At 40.0% G+C, this 21,737-nt stretch overlaps 1 protein-coding gene across 2 annotated transcripts in view; it reads left to right on the plus strand.

The window, feature by feature from the left end:
* Grm7 (glutamate metabotropic receptor 7) overlaps window positions 1–13,852 on the plus strand; it is an 858,724-nt gene extending 844,872 nt beyond the window's left edge. For both annotated transcript variants that reach the window (XM_021189985.1, XM_021189986.2), the window contains one exon: window positions 12,643–13,852. Coding sequence is in view for 1 of the 2 variants with exons in the window: in XM_021189986.2 (XP_021045645.1) it covers window positions 12,643–12,692 (50 nt within the window). In the remaining variant the exon portion in view is untranslated. The remainder of the gene's footprint in view (window positions 1–12,642) is intronic.
* Window positions 13,853–21,737: the final 7,885 nt, after the last annotated feature.

A 21,737-nucleotide genomic window follows, 5' to 3' on the forward strand; every position in this document is an offset into this window, starting at 1 on the left:
TATATATATATATATATATATATATATATATATATATATATATATATATATATAATTTTTTGGATTACAAATATTGCCCAAAGTACTGGGTGTTAAAGGCATGGTGCCCAGTCTGTGGCATTATTGGGTGAGTTAGGTTATTGAGAATATAAACTTACAGGGGGCTATTAGAACCCCAGCTGCTTTCTCTCTGTGTCTCATACTTGCCAACAGTGAGCAGTTTCATCCCACTTCATGTTTTAGTCATGTTCTCTCTTGCCAAAGCCTCAGATCCAATAGAGATTACTGACAGATCTCCAATCCAACAGAGATGAAGAGCCAAAATAAACTGTTCCTCCTTGTGAGTAGTGTTTCTTGACTAATTTGTTACAGAAATTGGAAAACTGACTAACATCTCTCAGGAATTGTGCATAAGCAAGCCTCAGCCATGACCATTCACATCACTTTCCCTAAATACTTCTGTGTGCACTTCAACTCTGTCTTATAAAAGTTCAGTACTATTTCATACTCAAAACACTTAACATAGATACATGGAACTATTTACTATGGACTCGTAATATTTTCCATGATGGAATAATGATCATGTATTTAAGTTAGTGTTTCTGTCTCTGTATTTGCCTTTAATCTTTAATCTTATGAGCTTTGGTTGTTTTATAAAGTCAATAAATTTTAAGACCAGTCTACTGGTTTTTCTGTAGATCATGGTAATGTATTTCCTTTCAGACTTTTCCAGGAAATTTTAGATGTAAAGAACTTAAAATTATGCAATTTGTATTTTTCAATTTATTTATTGATTTGTGTGTGTGTGTGTGTGTGTGTACAGGCATGAATATGTGAGTACCATGTGTGTTCTATAGCCCATGGAGACCAAAAGAGATGGCCTGATGGCCTGGAACTGGTGTAATAAACACTTGTGAGCCTCAATGTGTGAGCTAGGACTTGAACTCCAGGCCCCTGAAAGATCAGTAATGTCTTTAACCACTGAGCAGTCTCTCAGCACCCGACATTTTTGTTAACTATGCAGTGAAACTCTACTTTCCATGATGTTCTAAAGACAACCATTTTTGTTGGAATTTAACACTTCTCATTAAAAGAACATATGAGAATTGATTTAACAGCCCTCAAAAGTTAAAGATTTAGGTTTAAAGTTACTATTTATGTATCTTCAAGAGTGTCTTCTTATGCATCTTTGTATCATCTTTTATTATTGGATATTTTATTTATTTACATTTCAAGTGTTATCTCCATTCTTGGTTTCCTCTCCAAAAACTTCCTATCCTATTCCCCTTCCCCTGCTTCCATGAAGGTGCTCCCCCACCCATCCACCCACCCACCCACTCACTCCTGCCTCCCCATCCTGGCATTCCCCTCCATTGGGCATCCAGCCTTCACAGGACCAAGGGTCTCTTCTTCCATTAATGCCCGACATTCTTAATAATACAGTTTTTTCCAAATATATTATGATTTTCTACTTCTTAATCACAGGTTTTCTATTTTAGTTGAGACATGTTTTCCTCTTCCTGGGTTTTTCTATACTTACTAAGTATTCTCTTGGCATCCTGTCCCACCAGTTTAGGGCTTTTGTGCCTATATTCACCCTGTGAGCTGAGCCTCCCTATAGTGCCTTTCTCAACAACTGTCCCCAAGTCTCTGCTCCTCTCCGAACCTTAATGCCCACCTTCTGTGGGAGCTCAGGTCCTGTATTCCCTTCTTACAGTGTTTTTGATTATGTGACATAACATTCCAGATTCTCACCTACCCATGAAAGTAGATTTGGAGTGCCGAGACCAGTACCTGAGGAACTTGGGAGGTCTTTCAGTTAGTAGTTGGCTCTAAGTTCAAGGTTACAGAGGCAACAGTACATAGGCATACACATAGACATATGCAGATTCTCACAATATATCACTGGCTGACCTGGAGCACACGGTGGAGATTGAAGAGCAGGCTAATCTCTACTTAAAGAGATCTTCCTGTCTCTGCCTGTCTCTGCCAGCCATGTGCCTCTATAGTTGGGATATATATATATATATATATATATATATATATATATATATATATATATATATAAATGTGTGTGTGTATGTGTGTGTGTGTGTGTGTGCCTGCATGCATGGGTAAGAAGGATATTGAATCATTTGTAGCTGTAATTAAAATTGTGAGGTGCCACGTGTAGGTATCGGGATCCTTGGTGAAAGCAGATATGCACCTAACTATGGAGTGTGTCTCCAACTCGATATTAAAATATTTTTTGAGCATAAACACAGAATGAACTTGGACACTTATAGGTACTTAACCTAATTTTACCTCTAAAATTAATGGATTAATTTATACTAAATAACAGTGACCACTTTACAAAATAAAGCTACTATGGAAGGGAATTTTTTTTCACCAACTACCTGTTTTGTTTTGTTGGTGGTTTTGGTTTTTCAATTAGTTTTCTTCCTCAGTAGAGTGTGTAAGCAAGATCTGTGCCTATACTGCACATTAATTTGAGCGTTGTGCCTAGAACTGAATCTGACATGGATTAGGTGCTCAATAAAGAGCCAGTGAATTAACTGTCTTGAGTCCAAAGTTGGTCCTGATTGAGATGATTTTATTTACTTTCATGTTGCTACTTCATACAAAGCTCTGGGTAGAAGCAGGATAATTTTATAGAAGAATGAACAAAGGGAACATGAAACTCCTAGCTATAAGTGCAAAGAACCAGTGTTGAGCGGTGGCTATCACGTGACACTGCCAAGTATTCTTCTGCTTCTATCTTACAAGAATTCTTTGATTTGTATCATCAGCATTTAGACAAGTTTTGGAGCACAGCCTCATTCTTTGATGTATTATCTCATCATATCCACAACACATTTCCAAACATTCGCATCTATAATATATTGAAATAAAAAAAAAAAAAACAGCACAAAAGCTTTTCAATACCCAGGGAAAGTGCATAATAAGAAATGAAGCCATTTCTTTGATGTAGTAATTTAGTGCATCATGTAGATATGTATGTGTGTGTGTGTGTGTGTGTGTGTGTGTGTGTGTGTATTTTGCAAAGTACCCAGTGTCTGACTTAGCCAACCTTTGTGGTATTTCAAGACAGAAACTATCCACTGGATTCAGATACATCTTCTAAGAACATTGAAAACTTCTGCTTGATGCTTTACATCTTCAAGTACAAATTGGGTTTCTTTAAGGATGCACTAAAATGTCTATTTACCCTTTTCATGGTGGGATTGAAAATTGATTTCTCAGTTGTAGCCAGGTTGCTATGACCCTGCTTAGATGCTCAGAGCAACAGAGTGTTATGGTTTCAAAGTTACAAATTAGAGGCCAGGGACATGGCTCAGCAGTTAAGAGCCCTTGCTGCTCTAGGCACGGAGCCAGGCTTGGTTCACAGCACGCACATGGACAACTTATAAGCATCTATAGCTTCAGTACTAAGGGCTTTGACATTTTCTTCTGCCTTGAATGCATGAGATGCACATACACATATGCAGGCAAACAACTACACACATAAACTAAACTAAACTAAACTAAAATAAAATAAAATAAAGCATTTTTTAAAATTACAAATGAAATCTGAACAGCACAACTTAAAGTTTTCTTTGAATACAGTGAACACATGAAAGGCAAGGGAAATACAAGCCCTCAAAGACTCTAGAAGACTCACAGACATGAACCACACAATCCATAAGCATGAACAAAAAAAAATCATACAGTTCTGTTTGGAGACACATGAGAAATTGGGGTTTAACTTTAGTTGTGTTAACTATGTGAAAGAACTGGGAGGAAGATCCTGAGAGCATCCAGGAACTCTAACATGGTTGACCAAACAACAATCCACACAAGCTGGTCAGTCAACCTGAAATTAGACCACAATCAACGCAACATGGCAGATGATCCACTAAGGAGAAAAATAAGAGAGGAACCTTGCAAGGGGGAAAATTGCTCATAGGAGACTCCACTTGGACACTGTGCCAGGCTTCCTTGTGGCCACTGAGTGAAACTTCCCATTGAAGGCTTTTGACGTATCTTTCCATAAAGAAGTAAAATGAAGAAATGAACATCAATAGAGGCAGAATAATTCTGTTATATTTTTATTCCTAATATCTGAAATGTAGTAGGGCAACCAACACAGATATAGAAGCAATTTATCTGTCCCTCCCCTCCCTTTCAGACTCAAACAGACCACTCTCTGACAACCCTCCACACACTTACTCTCCATCCTGGGTTCAGATTACGTCCTTCGCCAGGAAGCTCTCCTGGGTTCAAAGTAGTTCTTCTTCATCAAAAAAATAGACTAGCATCCACAAACAGTCCCTCAAGCAGAATTTACAAGGATTTTCAGTATTGTTATTCAAGTTCCATAGAACTGGGTCTGTCGCTTATCCATGTCCTTCACAAGGATGAAAGAAGCACTGTTTGGTGCATTTTCGCTAACAGTTTCTATGTTGCTGATTCATTTCCTTGCTTCCCTATTAGTCATTCTATTGCTGTCTGAAAGCCCAGTGAACTGGTGCCAGAAGTTGCTTCTCCATCATTCACCGACCTGCTGTCTTACATGAGGCTAGTCTGTGACTGGTGCAATTTTCCTACCTCATTAGACAGAAAATCAAAACTGCTTCCTGGTGACAAAGGTCAACCCTTACCTGAATACACAACAAATAAAACGTAAACCCATAGCTTGTTGGACCCTAGACTGTTTCGTATAGTCAGCATCTATGAAGACTGGCATTCAATACTTGTCAAATCCCATTTTCTTAGATAATTGGATAGAGTAGACAGACACGCAGGTTTTGGAGTTTTTGTAACTAGAGTAGAATTAATGGTGATTTTGACTATAGTGTTCTTTTCCTGATCGATCTTATTCTCACCCTCCCTAGCTCCTTGTCTCAAGAAGTCAGCTAGGGCCAACAAGGTGACTCAGTAAGTAAAAGCCCTTGCTGCCAAGATTGAAGACCTAAGTTTGAGCCTTAGTCAAGGAGAAAACTCTTTCCCACGTATTTCTCTCTAACATGCACAAATATTCTGAGACATCTACATACACATACACAGAGACATACAGACATATACAGATACATATGCACATGTGCGTGCACACACATACACACAGGGCAATATACAAAATACAATATCTAAAAAAGAGAAGACCAGCTAACTAACCTAAAACAGTATTTTACAGTTCTTCAGAGAGATTGTGCCAAATAGCTACAGAGGAAGCTGTGGAAACATATGGTGACTCAAATTTTTCATCCACAATTGAATTACCATAACTATGAATGGTTCATCTTTTACTCATCATGTCCTGCGTTCTTGTTCAGATTTGCATCTTTTGTTATGAATATTGTGCTAATTTGATTAATTAGGGACAATTTAGGGGAAAGCATTACACAATGGATTCCTTACTGAATGATATACAGGAAGCTGACTAGCTTTCCATCAGATCTGGAATGAGAGTTCCCAATAGAAGGTGTCATTGCCATTATGTCTGTGCCATTAAAATGATGTTTTATTATGATTTTCAACACATACCAAAAGGTGATGCAGTGCTAAACTAGAGCCTAATACATGATATGCTTGGTACGTATTTTCATTGGATGGCTAAACAAGAAATAAACTTTAATATAAAATGCAGAATTTGGACTCCTCTTCTAAAAATGGGGAAATCTGCCTGTTGAGATAACAACCTAAGCCTCCTAAGGCTGATGCCTTACATTTTACACTCAGTCCATTTTTGTGTTCTATAGTACTTGTGGGATTAATTATCATGTTAAATCACTGAAAAGGCCTACACAAACCTGTGTATACATATGGGAAACTGCTGTATATCTAAAAGTGAAATCTGAGTCACTGGCACACACAGTCAGCTTGTTCCAGCATTTCCCATGTGTTAGATTTCTAAGGCAACTGAAAGAGAAGGGAGGCAGAAAAGAAATCAGTCTGGCCTCAGCAGGCAGGACTGTTTCTGTCAAACTGCAATGGGCACACACAGCAGGAAAGGGGTGTCTGCCAAGAGAAGGGGAGCTTGGGGCTTATAGAGGAGGTTTGGAAAATTAAATGCAATGGATGGGGAAATGTGCAAGCCTGCAGTTTCCCCCGTCTGGAGCTGTTTGTCCAGATGAGGCTTTTTGTCTTTGGAAACTGCTGTGCCAGATATGAGGATGCAGACCATAGTGGGTAACTGAGTCTCGAAATGGTGGTGATGGGGAAGGGGCCGGAGTTTCAAAATAGGGTCTTGGTCAGGGTCTGGCAGAGTTTGTTCAAAATTTATTCTAACAGTATGGCTTTCCAAAGACTGTACTAATTTACAGCCCTAACACTGTGCTAAGAAATTCTTCTTTATTTACTCTCCCCGTCAATATTTGATATTAATTCAATTTCTTTTGTCATTCTCTAAAAGCAAAATGCTAATTGTTTGATCTTATATTTCTGAAATGTTGCAGGTTTTTTGCTTTTTGTAATTTTATCCACAAATTATCCTATTGTTTTTTAATCTGTTTTCTAAAAGTTAGATTTTCTTTGAATCATTTTGTTTGTTTTTTAAAATCTGGAAATAAGATTCCATGGATGGAAAAAAATGTTGCAGAAATTTTTCTATCTAGCATCTCCAATTGTAAAATCAATGCAAACAAACCACAAAAAAACTAAAAAATAAAAACTAAATTAAAAAAGAACGTAATAAATGAAAAACAGGTTGTGAGGGCTGGAGAGGCAACTCCGTGCTTAAGAATATACACAGCTCTTTCAGAGGATCTGAGCTCGGTTCCCAGCATCTCAGAGGCAAAACACCACTACTTGCATCTGTAGCTCTTGGGAGATCTGGCGCCCTCTTCTGGCCTCCATGGGCACTTCACAAACATGTGCACATAGCCATCACACATATGCATAATTAAAACCAATTAAGATTGCAATTAATTATGTGTGGAGTAACACCATTCTGTGTCCTTAAAACACATGAAGTAGGTGGGTTGCTTATCCCATCCCCCTACTGGAGATCCTGGCCAAGAATTGTTCCTCTCTAAAAGAAATGAAGGGACAAAAATGGAGAAGAGACTGACAGAAAGATCATCTAGACGGAAGGAAAGGACCAGCCAACTTGGGATCCAGTTCATGAGCAGGCACCCAGCCCTGACACTGTTACTGATGTGCTGTGCTTATAAATAGGAGCCTAGCATGGCTGTCCTCTTAGAGGCTCTCCCAGCAGCTGATAGAGACGGATGCAGATACTTATAGCCAAGTACTGGATTAAGGTTGGGAATCCCTATGGAAGAGTTAGGTGAAGGATTGAAGGAGCCAAACGGGATGCCAACCCCATAGGAAAAACAACAGTATCAACTAACTCAGACTCTTGGAGCTCCCAGAGACTGAGCATACGCAGGCTGGTCCCATGGCATATATGTAGCAGAGAACTCCCTCATCTGGCCACAGAGGGAGAGAATGTACCTAATCCTGTAGAGACTTGATCCCCCAGGGAAGGGGGATGGGGAAGTTATGTGGGTGGATAGGTAAGGGGAATGGGTAGGTAAGTGAGGGGGATGGATGAGGGAGCACCCTCTGAGAGACAAAAGGGAAGGGGTGAAGTGAAGAATTCAGGAAGGGGGGACTGGGATGAGGGCAACATTTGGGATGTAATATATAAAAAACACATGATGTAATGCTGTCTATAGTTTATTGGTGACTACACATGTGGGAGCGCCATGATCCACACCAGCCTTAGGACAATAGGAATTGCTAGTGGGAGTGAGAAGGTGGTAATTATATGTTCAACTCCCATCTGAGGATAGGATGCTATGGCCTTTATGAGTGTTATATTTGATACAATTCTTGTTTACTCTACAATGCTTACAACATATATGTGTACTTCTATGTATAACCTTTTATAAATATGTATTTTTTAAAAACTGAAAACACATGGTATTTATCGAATAAAACATCAACTTTGTTACTTAAACGATTAGGAAACTTTAAAATGTGCTAAACAGAAACATCAAGGTCTGTTTTCATTTCTTCTGTTTTCTCAAGATGGTCTATTTTTATATGATTTTTTTCTTCTCTGCATTTGTTTTTTTACATTTTTTAATAGTTTCTTCAATCTAGTTTGCAATTAGCAAAAGTTTTTTGAAGCAAAAATTCACAGAGTGGGAAGTAAGACAGCTCAGGGATAAAGGTGCTTGCTGCCAGCGTGAGCCTCTGAATTCCGTCCACACTGTGCAACATGTGGACCACCTCCCCCTACCTGTCCTCTGACCTCCACAACTATGCCACCGCCAGTATCCCCCTCCTTTCCACAAATCAGTGTAGTTAAAAAGCAAATCCTGGAGAAACTTATATTAAAATTAAATTACTATTAAAATTGGCCCTCTAAGTCAATGTCAATTTGACAGTACATTTTGACAAAATAAGAATGAATTGGATGTCTAATCTTTACTAATAAGAAATTGTGTATTAATAATGTATTTTAGAAATCAATGTTCTTAAGACTTTTTCATTGAAAACTTCAGGTCTTTTAAATACCTGACTTTGAGAACACCATGTATATATGAATGATTGTGTGACTATATATAATCTACTCTTGTTCCTTCTATATGTAAACAGATTGTTCAGTGGTTAAAAGCACTCACTGTTCTTGGGTAGCTTTGTGTCAACTTGACACAGCTGGAGTTATCACAGAGAAAGGAGCTTCAGTTGGGGAAGTGCCTCCATGAGATCCAGCTGTAAGGCATTTTCTCAATTAGTGATCAAGTGGGGAGGGCCCCTTGTGGGTGGTGCCATCTCTGGGCTGGCAGTCTTTGGTTCTATAAGAGAGTGGAGTGAGCAAGCCAGGGGAAGCAAGCCAGTAAAAACATCCCTCCATGGCTTCTGCATCAGCTCCTGCTTTTCTGACAGTTCAGGTCAGTCCTGCAACCTTTGGTGATCAACAGCAGTATGGAAATGTAAGCCGAATAAACCCTTTCCTCCCCAACTTGCTTCTTGGTCATGATATTGGGCAGGAATAGAAACCCTGACTAAGACATTGGGGATGATCCAAGTTCAGCTCCCAGCACCTACATCATGTCACACAATCATTCATAACTCCTGTTCCAGGGGATCTGACACTCTCTTCTGACCTATGTAGGCAATGGGAACCCATATGGTACATATAAATACATGCAGGAAAACACTCACACACATAAAATAAATATTTTTTACTTTCATTCAACACACATTCTTAAAATAAAATAAAATAAAAATACTCCAGCTACTAAGGGAAAGAAATCCCTGGTCTTTCAAAATAAAAGGCATATCTCTTTAACAACCATTTTTCTGGACAACTATTTTGAGCTAGGCAATTCTCTTCTCTGGACCATAAACTACATTGCTATTCAAATAAATAGAATTATCAGCCCTGTAGGCACTTCTTTTATTTACTTATAAGGCCAGGATGGTTTAAAAATAAACACTATAATACACTGGACTTTACTGTGATAAAGGGCAGAAATTGCCGTTCGAGGGGCTGCATAAACTTCATTATAACCTTTTCTGCAATGCTCCAAAGCAATTCTGCAAAGAAAGCAGATACTGAGGCTTAGCCTTTGTATAGAAGTTTGTAACCTAAAAATACATTTATATGTTTTATTCCCCAGCGAGAGACTGGGATAATTCTGACATCTGTGCTATCAACAGTCCTCAGGGTCTGAATTACTGTCCTCATTTTAAAGCCTCCACAAAGTTCACCTTTATGGTAGGGGGCTGGGCTCATCTCATGTAAGTGATGGAGCACAACCAGAACCCAGGCAGGTGAGTCCCAGGCAGCAAGTTCTTTCCACTCTGGCTTGCAGAAGAAAAGAGAGACTCATTGGTCATCTAGGCTGGTTCTGAAGTGCTGGTCCCTCTGTGTTCCACGTCCCTCCAAACTATAATGGGGAATAAAAATGATATATCTCATTTCCAAAAATACAAGAAGATAATGCCCACAAAGCTTCAGAGAGCCCTACCATGTTCTCCAAAACATAATTTTTCTAATTTTCATTTGTTCCATTGTTTTCTTGTTGCTAACTTGGGGTTTCACCTAGATCAGGCTGGCCTCAAACGTGTTATGAAACTGAGAATGAACTCGGCCTCCGATGCTTCTGTCCTCACTTACTATGTGCTGGGATGAGAGGCATGTAATACCACGCCTTACTCACACAGTGCTTGGGGTGGAGCGCAGGGCTCTGTGCACACTAAGCAAGTACTCTCACTGAGTTCTTTTTTTTTTTTTTTTTTTTGCTTTTCGAGACAGGACTTCTCTGTATAGCCTTGGCTGTCCTGGAACTCACATTGTAGACCAGTCTGGCCTCGAACTCAGAAATCCGCCAGCCTCTGCCTCCCGAGTGCTGGGATTAAAGGCATGCGCCACCACGCCCGGTTTCAACTGAGTTCTATTCCCACCCCTGCTCTCCAAGTTTGTCTTGTTCTTTCTGTATATTTGTTTGTCTGTATGTTTAGATGTGGTCCTGAGACATATGGGGGAAGGTCACGGGATAACTCGTGGGACTCCGTTTACTCCTCCCACCTCGCTCATTGCCCTCATGTCTTTATATGCTGAATTCTCTCGCTGCCCCAGATATCTAATTTTTTAAAAGCATAGCTAGGTTCTGATTCCAACTTAATCCAAATCAGTCTTCACTACAGCATAGGAACAGTATTTTTCTGAGCTACAATTCTTTTAGTAAAAAAATCTTTATTGACTGATATTATACAGTAACCTATTTGAGGAAATTTAATTATTCTTTTTCCACTAGACAATTCGGCTTGCACAGAATTCGGCTTTAATTAGCCACACCATAGAGGTGTCTAGGATATTTAGGTCAGCTCAGGCTTCTGGGGTTTTTGTTTGTTTTCTTTCCCTTTGGTCTGGAGGGTAATTAGCTCCTTGCCATTTGACAAGGCGTACTGTTACAATGACTCTCGTCCGTGTCAGCTGAGGTTGACTGACTGTGACACTGTAAATAAGGTTTGGAGTGAGGAAGCATCTTTAGAAAGTTTTCCCCACGGAGAGCTGGGGATGCAGCCTAACTGGCAGAGTGCTTGCTTAGCATGCGCCACGTCCTGGGTTCAATTCTCAGCCTTGCGTTAAAGGATGTGATGATATGTACCTGTAATCTCAGCACTTTGGAGGTTGAGACAAGTGGATCTGAAGTTCAAAGCCAAGCTTGGACACACACAGGGTTTTGGGGGCAGCCTAGAATACAAGATACCATGTCTCAAAAAAACCAAAAAACTATAAAGTTCGTTATCTTCCTTATACCCCAAAAGACACTGTAAGAGCCACAGGAATGTTCTTGGGGGCTTGGAGTCCTCTGAGGCTAAGTTCATGTGTTCATTAAGTGGCAATGCATCGTGATTAAGGTTTCAGAAGACTCTCACTTTCATGTAATTCTAGTTTCTTTTAATTTTATCTACTGAACCCAATACTCTGTAACAGAGACACAAGTCTTCCAATCAGAAACACTCAGAGGGTATATCTGAGTTTCTCCATGAAATGAGACTCAACTTTGTAGGCTGTGCTGAATACGTTGGGGAAAAAAATGATGTTTGTGTGTATAATTAGAATGTAGCACATAGACAGTCCAGAGGCTGGTTATAAACACTTAGCACACTAATGCAGTGGCTTGGGCCTCCAAATTCACCCTAGTCCCTGCTTAGTAGTTCTGGAACAATTTGTTTCACTTTGCTGTGCTCCATGAGCATCTCTATTGGGAATCTAAAAAGAATTAAAGACATAAGCCATTGTCAAGTATACAAGACAGAGAGTCTATGTCTAATAGAAATTGATGCAGCATGACTAAAACCGAATGAGTCAAGAACCCATTACTTCACAGACGCGGTGTCATCCAGAACTGAGAACCAGAACCTAGGGATGTTATAATACTTTGAAGTGTGTTTCCATCTCAAGCACAGAGAAAGGACTGCCTTTTGGCTTGGTGTGTAGTCCTATGCCTGCCATGGGAGAACCAGTAGGTGTGCATTTACTGGAAACTTGAGTAGAGGAAAGAGTCCCAGGACTCTGAGTGAAACAAGTTCTTCTGCATCTGAGGAAAACAAAAGTCCAGTGTGATTGTTCAGACATCAGAAACTTTCCAGGTGTGCTTTTAAGCTAAATGGAAATTACCAAGAAGATTGTGATGTCCACATTGATGACGAGATTGGAAAAGAGATGTCTAGTCATTTGATACGAGGAATGCTAACTTGTGGATGCACTCAGTCAGAAAAAATAAATGAATTCCAATGACACAGGACATCCTCCTCTTCCAGGCAGTAGGCATTCTTTTTGAAAACGTTCAGGAGATGGTCACAGGATAAAAATCTCTGAGGCTCCAGATCACCCTGGCAGCTTAGGGTTGGCTAATAAGAAAGCATGGTGGTCAATAATAAATCTGATGGTCTTATTGACCCCAAAACGGAGAGGTTGGGGACATGTCAAAGAAGTGAATGAAGGTGAGTGTGTATCACTGGCACATCAATCTTAGTTTGAAATAAGCCTATAGATAAATGCAAAAATGCCAAACTATATGTGTATTCCTCAAAGATGTCTCATTGTGTCTTGACTTGGTCTTGGAAGTCATCCAAGCTCTATCTTTGAAAACAGGGTCATTGCGACAATTGACTTTTCCCTCTCTTTCTCTTCAGGCCCTGCTGCAAAAAAGAAGTATGTCAGTTATAATAACCTGGTTATCTAACCTGTTCCATCCCATGGAACCACAGAGGAGGAAGACCTTGAGTTATTCTGTCACCCAGCCTGGCATAGGACTCTTTTAGTCCTGCCCGCTTCCTATCTCTGGAGGAGCTTCCCCATCCGGGAGAGCAATGGTAGAGGATCCACACTTCCTGAACAGCTGCTTTATGAGACACCTTTACTTTATCTTGGCTTAAGAAGTCATTGGCATCAGCACTGCCATCTTGGCTGCAATTCTGGACTCCCTAAGCAAAGGGAGAGTTGAGACTCAAGTCCCACCCGGCTCTTTTGGATGAACCGCTGAGAGCCTCAGGACTGTTTTTTGGGGCTGACTTGTCTTTCTACGTACGTACTTCCAGGCTGCAAGGTTTTGAAATTTTCTGTACAGTTTGTGAGGACATTTGCACTTTGCCACTTAATGTCGTACCTCGGTTCACTGTTTGTTTTTGAATGCCCTGTTTTCATAGAATCCTATCCTCTCAGATGGTGGAATCTTTGGGGAGACTTTAAAATAACTAATTTTTATTTTAAGAAAAAATTCTCGGCAGACATAAGAGAACACAACCCCCCATGCACATCTGTAAATGACTGTATGGTTATGATTATAGTACCACGAAAAATCATGTTTTTTTTTAAAGATACACACAAAAAGATACTTAAAGACCAAAAACTGTGCTGAGAAGATATGCTCCACCTATCTTTGGTACGTGGTAGGTGTTGTGATGGAAAAGGAAAGTATTGGTTAAATGGAATAGAGGTCTTGATCTTTGGAATGCATGCCGGTAATGTATTTTACAGTACATGTTAATAATTTATGTTGAATATTTGTATTTGTGTTCTCTTTTGTTATTTTACTTAGGGTATATGGATATTTTGCAATAATTTTAATGATTCTTAAGCTATTTGAAGGAAAGAATATGGATTTCTCATGTCTTGAGGTTTTGTTCATGCCCCCTATGACTGACCAATGTGATAAGGACTTTAAAAAAGAAGCATGTATGTTTTTTACTGTTTGTAAGAAGTACTTTCGTTAATCTTGCTGCTTATGTGTCAATTTAGTGGAAAAGAAATCCCTTGCTGAAAAAAAATTCCCTTTCCATTCTCTTCCAGTTCTGTGGTATTGTCCAAGAATGTATCAATAAAATACTTTGGTTAACTTTTTTATTTTCTGTTGTAAGTGCTTTAGTTGTTCTCCCCAGCCCACCCTACATCCACTTGTTTACAACCCTGGGCTATAGAATAATAGGGACAGCTCAAGTCCTAAGCTTCCACTTACAATGTGTGTGAACTGCACAGCAAAACCTAGAGGCACTGGTGTGTTCTCCTAGAAAAGGGACAATCACAAAACCCAAGCGTTCTTTCCCACTTTAACTGAAGTTCAATCCTTAATAATTCTCAGATGCTAACTCAGCAAGTTGTCTATCAAAAACAAATAACAAGAAAGATAAGACAAAGAAATATTTGTGTACAGAAACAGTACTCTGCAAAAAAAAAAATCATTAAAAAGATAAACATTTCTAGAAAACTGAACTGAAAGTATGTAGGGCTCAGGAACAGACACGGGGACAATGAGCTTGATTTTGCATACACATATGGTATTGAGATTTGTAGAACCAAGATTAAAATGCAGGACTCCATGGTCTGTAGAAAACAAAACAAAACAAAACAAACAAAACAAAACAAACAAATAAGCAAAAAACTAGGAAACTACTCACAGCAACAGAACACTCCAGAAACATACTATCAACTCTGTATACAGGGTAGCATTGGTCTTAGCACGCCAAGTGGGCCCCCAAGTCCAATATGTACTGAACTATCCCCTGACTGGACAAGGGGGGAAATAGCTCAGATGACAATGCAAATGCCACACAAGCAAGAAGACCCAAGTTTGATCCCAGAATCCATATTAATAAAAAGTAAGACTCAGTGTTGTGGATTTATAATCCCTAAAGTGGAGAGTTGGAGACTTGAAGATCCCTGAAACATTCTAGAAGGTGACCAAACCTATTAGGTGACTCCCAGACAAGCAGAAGAGCCCGTCTCATAAAAATAGGAATACTTAAGTTGACATCTGCCCCTCCCCCCCCCACACACACAGATGACAGAGGCAGACAGAGAAAAAGAGATGAGAGAGAGAAAGACAGAAATATGCACACATACATACATAAAACAGATTGTGTCAACAAATAGGTTGGATAATAGATAGATAGATAGATAGATAGATCATTAGATGATAGCTAGATAATTGATTAAGTAACAGATGATAGATAATTGATAAAGAGATAGATACATAGATATACATAGACACATGGATACATAGCTACATAGACAGATAGATGGAACACAGACAAATGATAGATAGATAGATAGATAGATAGATAGATAGATAGATAGATGATAGATGAATAGATAGATAGATGGTAGACAGATACATAGATGTTCAATAAATATTCCATTTTCAATAATTTTTCCACAATGCAAGGTAAAACCTCATATTTTTTCTACTTTTGGTCTCTGTTGAGTTTTTCCTATAGTCCCTTGTGAACAATGCTTTTACAGAGACTCCAAAACTCATTTTAGTATCAGACTGCAGAAAATAAATTGCCTTTCCCAATTTCTTCTATCACTTCAATACCCTCAAACTAATAGACCATGGAGAAATTCGAAATCAAAGAAGAAACACATTTAAATCATCGACATTTTTTTTCTCAAGTTGTAGAGTCAAACCCTGTATAGACTGTCTTCTCTTCCTGCTGACTTGTAATCAGGTAGGTTATAGAAACAATCTCCATGTCCTTAGCTAGAAAATGATTTGGATAAAATCTAACTCATTAGAAAGAAAGGCTGAAGAGAGAAATTCCTCCCAGGGATCTCAAAGCTGCATGGCAAATGATTACTCAGCATGGCAGCTCTCATGACCATGGCTTTTGTGAGGACTAGCACCAATATTAGTGGTTATATACTCTCTCTCTCTCTCTCTCTCTCTCTCTCTCTCTCTCTCTCTCTCTCTTTATTAATCATTCCACTCATTTACATCTCAAATAATATCCCACTTCCCAGTTACCCAGTTGCCCTTCCAAAATCTCCCATCCCGCATCCACCCTCTCTTCCCTCCTTTGCCTCTATGACGGTGCTTCCCCACCCACCCACCATCTCCAACCCACCAACCATCTCCCACCCTACACTTCTAGCATTCCCCTACACTGGGATATCAAACCTTCACAGGACCAAAGGCTCTCCTGTTGATGTCTGCCAAGGCCATCCTCTGCTACATATGTATCTGGAAACATGGATCCCTCCCTGTACACACCTTGGTTGGCGGTCTAGTCTGTGGGAGCACTAGGTGGTCCAGTCAGCCGATATTGTTTTTCCTTTGGGGTTGCAATCTCCTTCTTCTCATCCTGTCCTCCCAGCTCCTCAATTGGGATTCCTGAGCTCAGTATGAAGGTTAGCTCCAAGCATACACATTTGCATTGGTCAGTTGCTCACTGGACCTCCCAGGAAACAGCCACATCAGGTTCCCATCAGCAAGCACCTCTTGGCAATGGCAACAGTGTCAGGGTTTAGTGTCTGCAGACAGGATGGATCCCCAGGTCGGCCAGTCCCCCATGACTGTTCCTTCAGTCTCTGCCCCATGTTTTGTCCCTGTTCTTAAAGCAAACTTAATCTTGCAGTATCGTCACCTCCAGATGGGGAAACAGTTTATAATAGACTATAGCTATTAGCTCAGACTGTTTGGCGGCCCTATTGTACAGTCACTTTCATTAAAAAAAATTACACAAAAGATTTTCTTTTTCATTTTTTCAGATGTTCAACCAAGACTTCTGAGAAGCTAGTAAAAGCATATGGTACTTAGGCTAGGACAGGGCTCCTTCTGAAAACATCCTGTTCTATGCATTCATCTTCACAGTACAACTGAGCTAATAGTGATCAGTAATGAGGATGAAGAGGACAATATAGAACTACAGGAAATTATGAAATATATTATGTAGCTTATATAAGCTATGCATGTTATATACATTGAAATGTACATCTATATACATTGCACGCTCTTCAAATCCACTTCTAACACCTTGCACCACTTGCACCTCCTATTAAGTATTTGGGATTAAAGATCATCTGTAGCCATAGAGCAAATGCATCAGAAGATACTAACATCATCTGATCTCTAACTTGTATCTGGCGTATCCCCCTCCAGGTCCTTTGTATGATGAATGCATGGTTCCAGATTAACACGGTTGGAAAGTGGTAGAAACTGCAAGTGGTGAGACCTAGGAAGAAGTGATCACTGGGGGTGTTGCCCCGAACAGGTCCCCCTAATAGTCCTCATTCCTCTCCAGTATTTTGTTGATCATTATCATGTCTGGTCTTTGCTGATACTGTTTGAAAGGACAGTCTTTGACCAGTATCCCGGGGAAGCAATTTACTTGTTTTGTTTTTTTCTTTATATAACTAATGATGGTCATCTGACTTTAAAGATTTGTCTTGCTGCTTTTATCTGCCCCTCTTTAGTATTCTGTTTCAGAAGGTCAGATACTTTTACTTTTGCTCCTACTAATTTCTTAACAGACTAATGCTCAACAGACAGCAGATTATCCTATAGATATTTGTGTATGATTCAGAGGAAAAAAAGGAGTGGATAAATGAAGTGCAAAACTGAAGGAAAATGGCTAGAGCTCTAGCAAAGGCTGTGCTGATAAGGGTGGTCAGCTCCATGTGGCATCACAGCTGGGACTCAAAAGCTGAACAGGACTCTGGTAAGGATGAGGAAAGGAAGAGGGATGTCTGAACATTCCACTTGCAGATTCCACACCAGGGTGAAAGGATGGATCTCTTTTACTTGAAGATAAACATGCCATTTCGGTAAGTAAAGTGGGAAGTGGGTGCAGACAGATAAATATCCTAAATCAGAATGTTTTCTTTAAAAGAAAGGGCTCACACATGCAATCCCACCCAGTTGTTGGCAGGTAAGAGTCTGAGGCAGGAGAACTGTCATGAATTCAAGACCAGGCTCTGCTACAGAGTAGCACTGACTCAGACAAACTGGAAGGATGGATAAGATACAAAGAAAACAGGGAGGAGTTGGAGTGGGAAGGCACTACACTCCTTATTAGAATTCTGTTGGGTTAGAGCTCTGAGCTCTGCTTCTTCCCAGTGTCAAAGGACAGAATTACAATTTCAAATATTAATTGGCTCTCTTTTTAAGTCTCAAATTGGGCACCTCTTCAGTCCATAAGATGGATTATGTCTTCCAGTGAGCCAAGCAAATGAGGTTGGCATCATAGACAGAAAAAGGCAATGGGAAGCAGATGGGTCATCTCAAAGTGACTTTCCTCATAAGGAACCTATGTAGAGATTGAGCAGCCACCAAAAAACTAATTGGTCAACTTCAGTTGTCTTTTCCTGAGGCTGACTAAGGTCAGGGGGACTGCAGTTGTATGCTAGTGGAAGGGGGCCAGTTGGGCACAGTTGTGTTTTACCTCTATGATCTTGATAAACAGCTTAGTCTTGGCTCAGTGACAAGGAACTTCAGCAGGAGTGGTTCCATTTTGATTTTCAGTCTGGTGTGTTGAGGCATAGTGCAGGAGCTCAATCCAAAACAGTGGCTTCCTGTAATTTTTATTTAACACCAGCTATGAAATCTCAGGCAATTCATGTATCCTGGGAACTTCTGCCTCTTTATCTTTGTAATGGAGATGGGATATGCATGCAAATCTCTGTCATTCATCAGGGAGACACTCTATCAATTTGTTCCAGAACATTAGTTCATTCTCAGAGTGTGCCAACCTAGAATGAACGCCGTCAACAGAAGCAGCACTGGATGTGGTAAGCAGGGTCCAACATGGGTAAGAATAATCACTCCATTGCTGTCAACACAGCAGACACAGCCTGAGGTATCTAGCTACATTTTTGGCAGCCACTTCCTTCAAACAAAGGCAATTAGACTCCAGTGAGCGTCCCAGAGCCCCTAAGCCAACTGCTTCTGCTGTTACTTCCCACTTCGTATTTCCTCTATAATTTATCCTCTTGAAATTTTTGCTTTATAATCTTGTCTTTTGTGTCTTCAAACTCCCAATACCTAGAAATATTTTCCTCCCTTCCAACATCAGCCTTGGTGGTAAAGATGACTTGGCAATCCTCAGCTAAAGTACTGATAACATTCTGACTGAAGTTGAAGATGGCCCTAGAGAATTCTCCAGAGACATGGGGTTTTGGTACTTCATCAGTATTAGATGGGAAATCAAGGTCTGGTCACTTCATCATTTAGAATCAACAAATCACTACAGGAACAATTAGGCTGAGTTATTATCTTTCATATATAACAATAATAAACATGTCAAAACAAGAACATTTATAATGCCTTGTGACAATTTCAAAACATGGCTTCTACCTTTGGTGACCATGAGCTTTCAATACACAGGTCTTATACCATTGTGTTTCTTTTCTTTCTTCCCACCTCCCTCTTTAAAAGAGTTAAGAAATCAATGAATAGTAATGGTGGAAGCAACAGACAAATAGTGACTACTCTCTTCTCACATATGCTGAACCTTAGTTCCCTAGGGATGTGACCCAGGGTGTTGCTAAGCATGTAGATTTGGAGGTATCAGTGAAGACCCTGAAACCCACACTCTGACAGAAGTCTCTGGGAAGGATAATGTTTCTGGCCCTAACCTGGAATTCATTTCTCATGAGCTCTGATGGCACATTAGATTCTCTAAAGGCCTTTCAGTTATATCCATGACCAGCCCTGACTCCTAAGGATCCACATCAGCATGGCATGGGTTAAGCCTTTGTATTTGCTCCTTCCTAAGCTTTCTAGGAGACCATGATCCATATCAATAATCCTACCTGTCTCATGGGCATTGGAATTTTTTAAAGGGTTTTTGAAAATAGAATGCTAAGCACAGGGGCTAAGGCTTATAATTCTATCAAATTGGAATACTGAGATAGGAAGATTGCACCAAGTTGAAGTTCAGTCTGCTCTACAAACTGAGTAGTGGGACATACAGATGGGTAGGGAGACCCTACCAACAAACCAAAAAGAAGTCGAAGGAAACAAGCAAACGGACAGGAGGAAGCCCCAATGCTGTGCACCACACCTAGAGTTTAATTTATTAGGTCTGGGCTGTGGTTCCTAAAGTGCATCTCAGACTGCTGCTTAGACACAAGACACTCTGCCCTGTGGTTCCTAATTTGCTCAAATTTCAGCCACCTAGAATCTTTCTTCTAGTGTCAGATTCACACATAAAAAAAAATAACAAAAATAAGCCAGAAAAAAAAAGCAAAGCAGAAAACCTTTTTTTTTTTTTTCTGGTGTTAGCACACCCTGCACACAGCCATCGATTCTGGACAGTTTGCATCCTGACTCTGCCTTTGCGTGTCCCTGTCACTGCTCTGTGGTGACCTGTGCTTGTCTCCACCACCTTCCCAATTGCTGAAGTAAAAGAGACCTAGGACTCAAGTTTAATGCGCAGTCATGTGGATTTCCTTTAGTCCCTTCCGTGTTTGCTCCTCTTCCTTGGGGGCATGGTGAGCGAGCTGTAATTCTCTTTAGTACTAAGCACCTTCTTTCCCTCTGGAGGGCACTATATCCCTGCCTCGGCTCCAGGCTCATCACTAGGGTTTCTTGTGCTTTTGGAAAATTTTCATCCTTAGGACTACTCTACTTACTTGTCTATAGCTGTATGTACTCTCCCTCAGAAACATAGGGACATTGGTTTTTACCTCCAAGAGTCTTTTTCTCTAGATCCACTTTGTCCGTCCAAATTAGATTCCGCAAAACAACGCTTTAGATGTTGATCTAGATGACATTTAAGTCTAAACATGGTTTGAGTACTTAAAGTATTCCTGAAACTATTCCAAATTCTTGGAGACAGTGCAGTTGGCTAAGCTGATCAAGTCCCTGTCGCTGAAGATCTGCACTTTACAGGAGAAGTCACCCATTACATGTTGCACTTCGTTCCAGAGTTGACACTTCAAGGAACACAATCTGAGTCTCTGTAAATCCCGGTCTCACTGCATTTCTTCTGTTCCACAAATACCCCACTCACTTCTATTTGGAAAACAGGATTCCCACACATTGTTTTATCTGTTATTTGACTGCCCTCTGAGCTCTAAGAGAGAATGGAGATTCAGGTGGGCACAGACCCAGCTGTCAACACACCTGGTTTTATAGTCGAGAAATGGCTTTGCCTCCCAGCAGCCAGAAGTATTTAATTTACCTATTCACCGTGTTAAAAAACATGTTGTCTCAGAAAAAAAAAAAAATCATTCTTTGTATCACACAGCTGGCCAGTGGCATCCACTGTTAGTGTAAATAGCACATTCTTATTATTTTGCCGTCTACTTCTAACAAACAAGAGGGTCAATGGAGAAGGCTGTGCATGGCTATGAGGGAGAGTTCCAGAGTCCATATTAGCGGTGCTATCCTGCCAGGTAATACTGACTGCTAAGAGAATCAGCCAGATCCCTGAGCTGAGTGGAGAAGCAGGGATCCCTTTCTGTCTCCTCAGACCTGCTGTGAATGGAGGTGGCAGAGATCAATTATAAAGGAACTGACTGCGCACCTGGCAATGTGTTACCCTAACCATAGGTACCATTTAAACCAGAAAACATCCACTTCCTCTGATGTGGGAGGGTGTGTGTGTGTGTGTGTGTGTGTGTGTGCTTGCATGCATGCACCTAATGTCATTTGTTGATAAATGACAGGGTAGAAATTGAACTAATACCCCACTGACTATGAATCCTCAACATTTAGTACCTAAGTTATAAAGCTATGAATCCTCAACATTTGGTACCTAAGTAATAAAGCTGAGACAATAGTTTCTTTTGCCCTTCTTTTATTTTTGTTTTTTTTGTTTTTTTTTAGTTTTACTGTGGGTTGAACACAGGCCCTATGCATGTTATAATGCTAATCCCCAGAAGGCTGTTCATTTCTCCGAATACTACCGTAACCACCATATAGGAAAGAAATCCCTAACAGGAATCAAATACAATTTACAAAATTGTACTTTTTTAATTTTAATTGTATTTTTTTAATTTTTTTTTT

This window comes from Mus pahari, chromosome 2, assembly GCF_900095145.1.
Source record: "Mus pahari chromosome 2, PAHARI_EIJ_v1.1, whole genome shotgun sequence".
Classification (NCBI taxonomy): domain Eukaryota; kingdom Metazoa; phylum Chordata; class Mammalia; order Rodentia; family Muridae; genus Mus; species Mus pahari.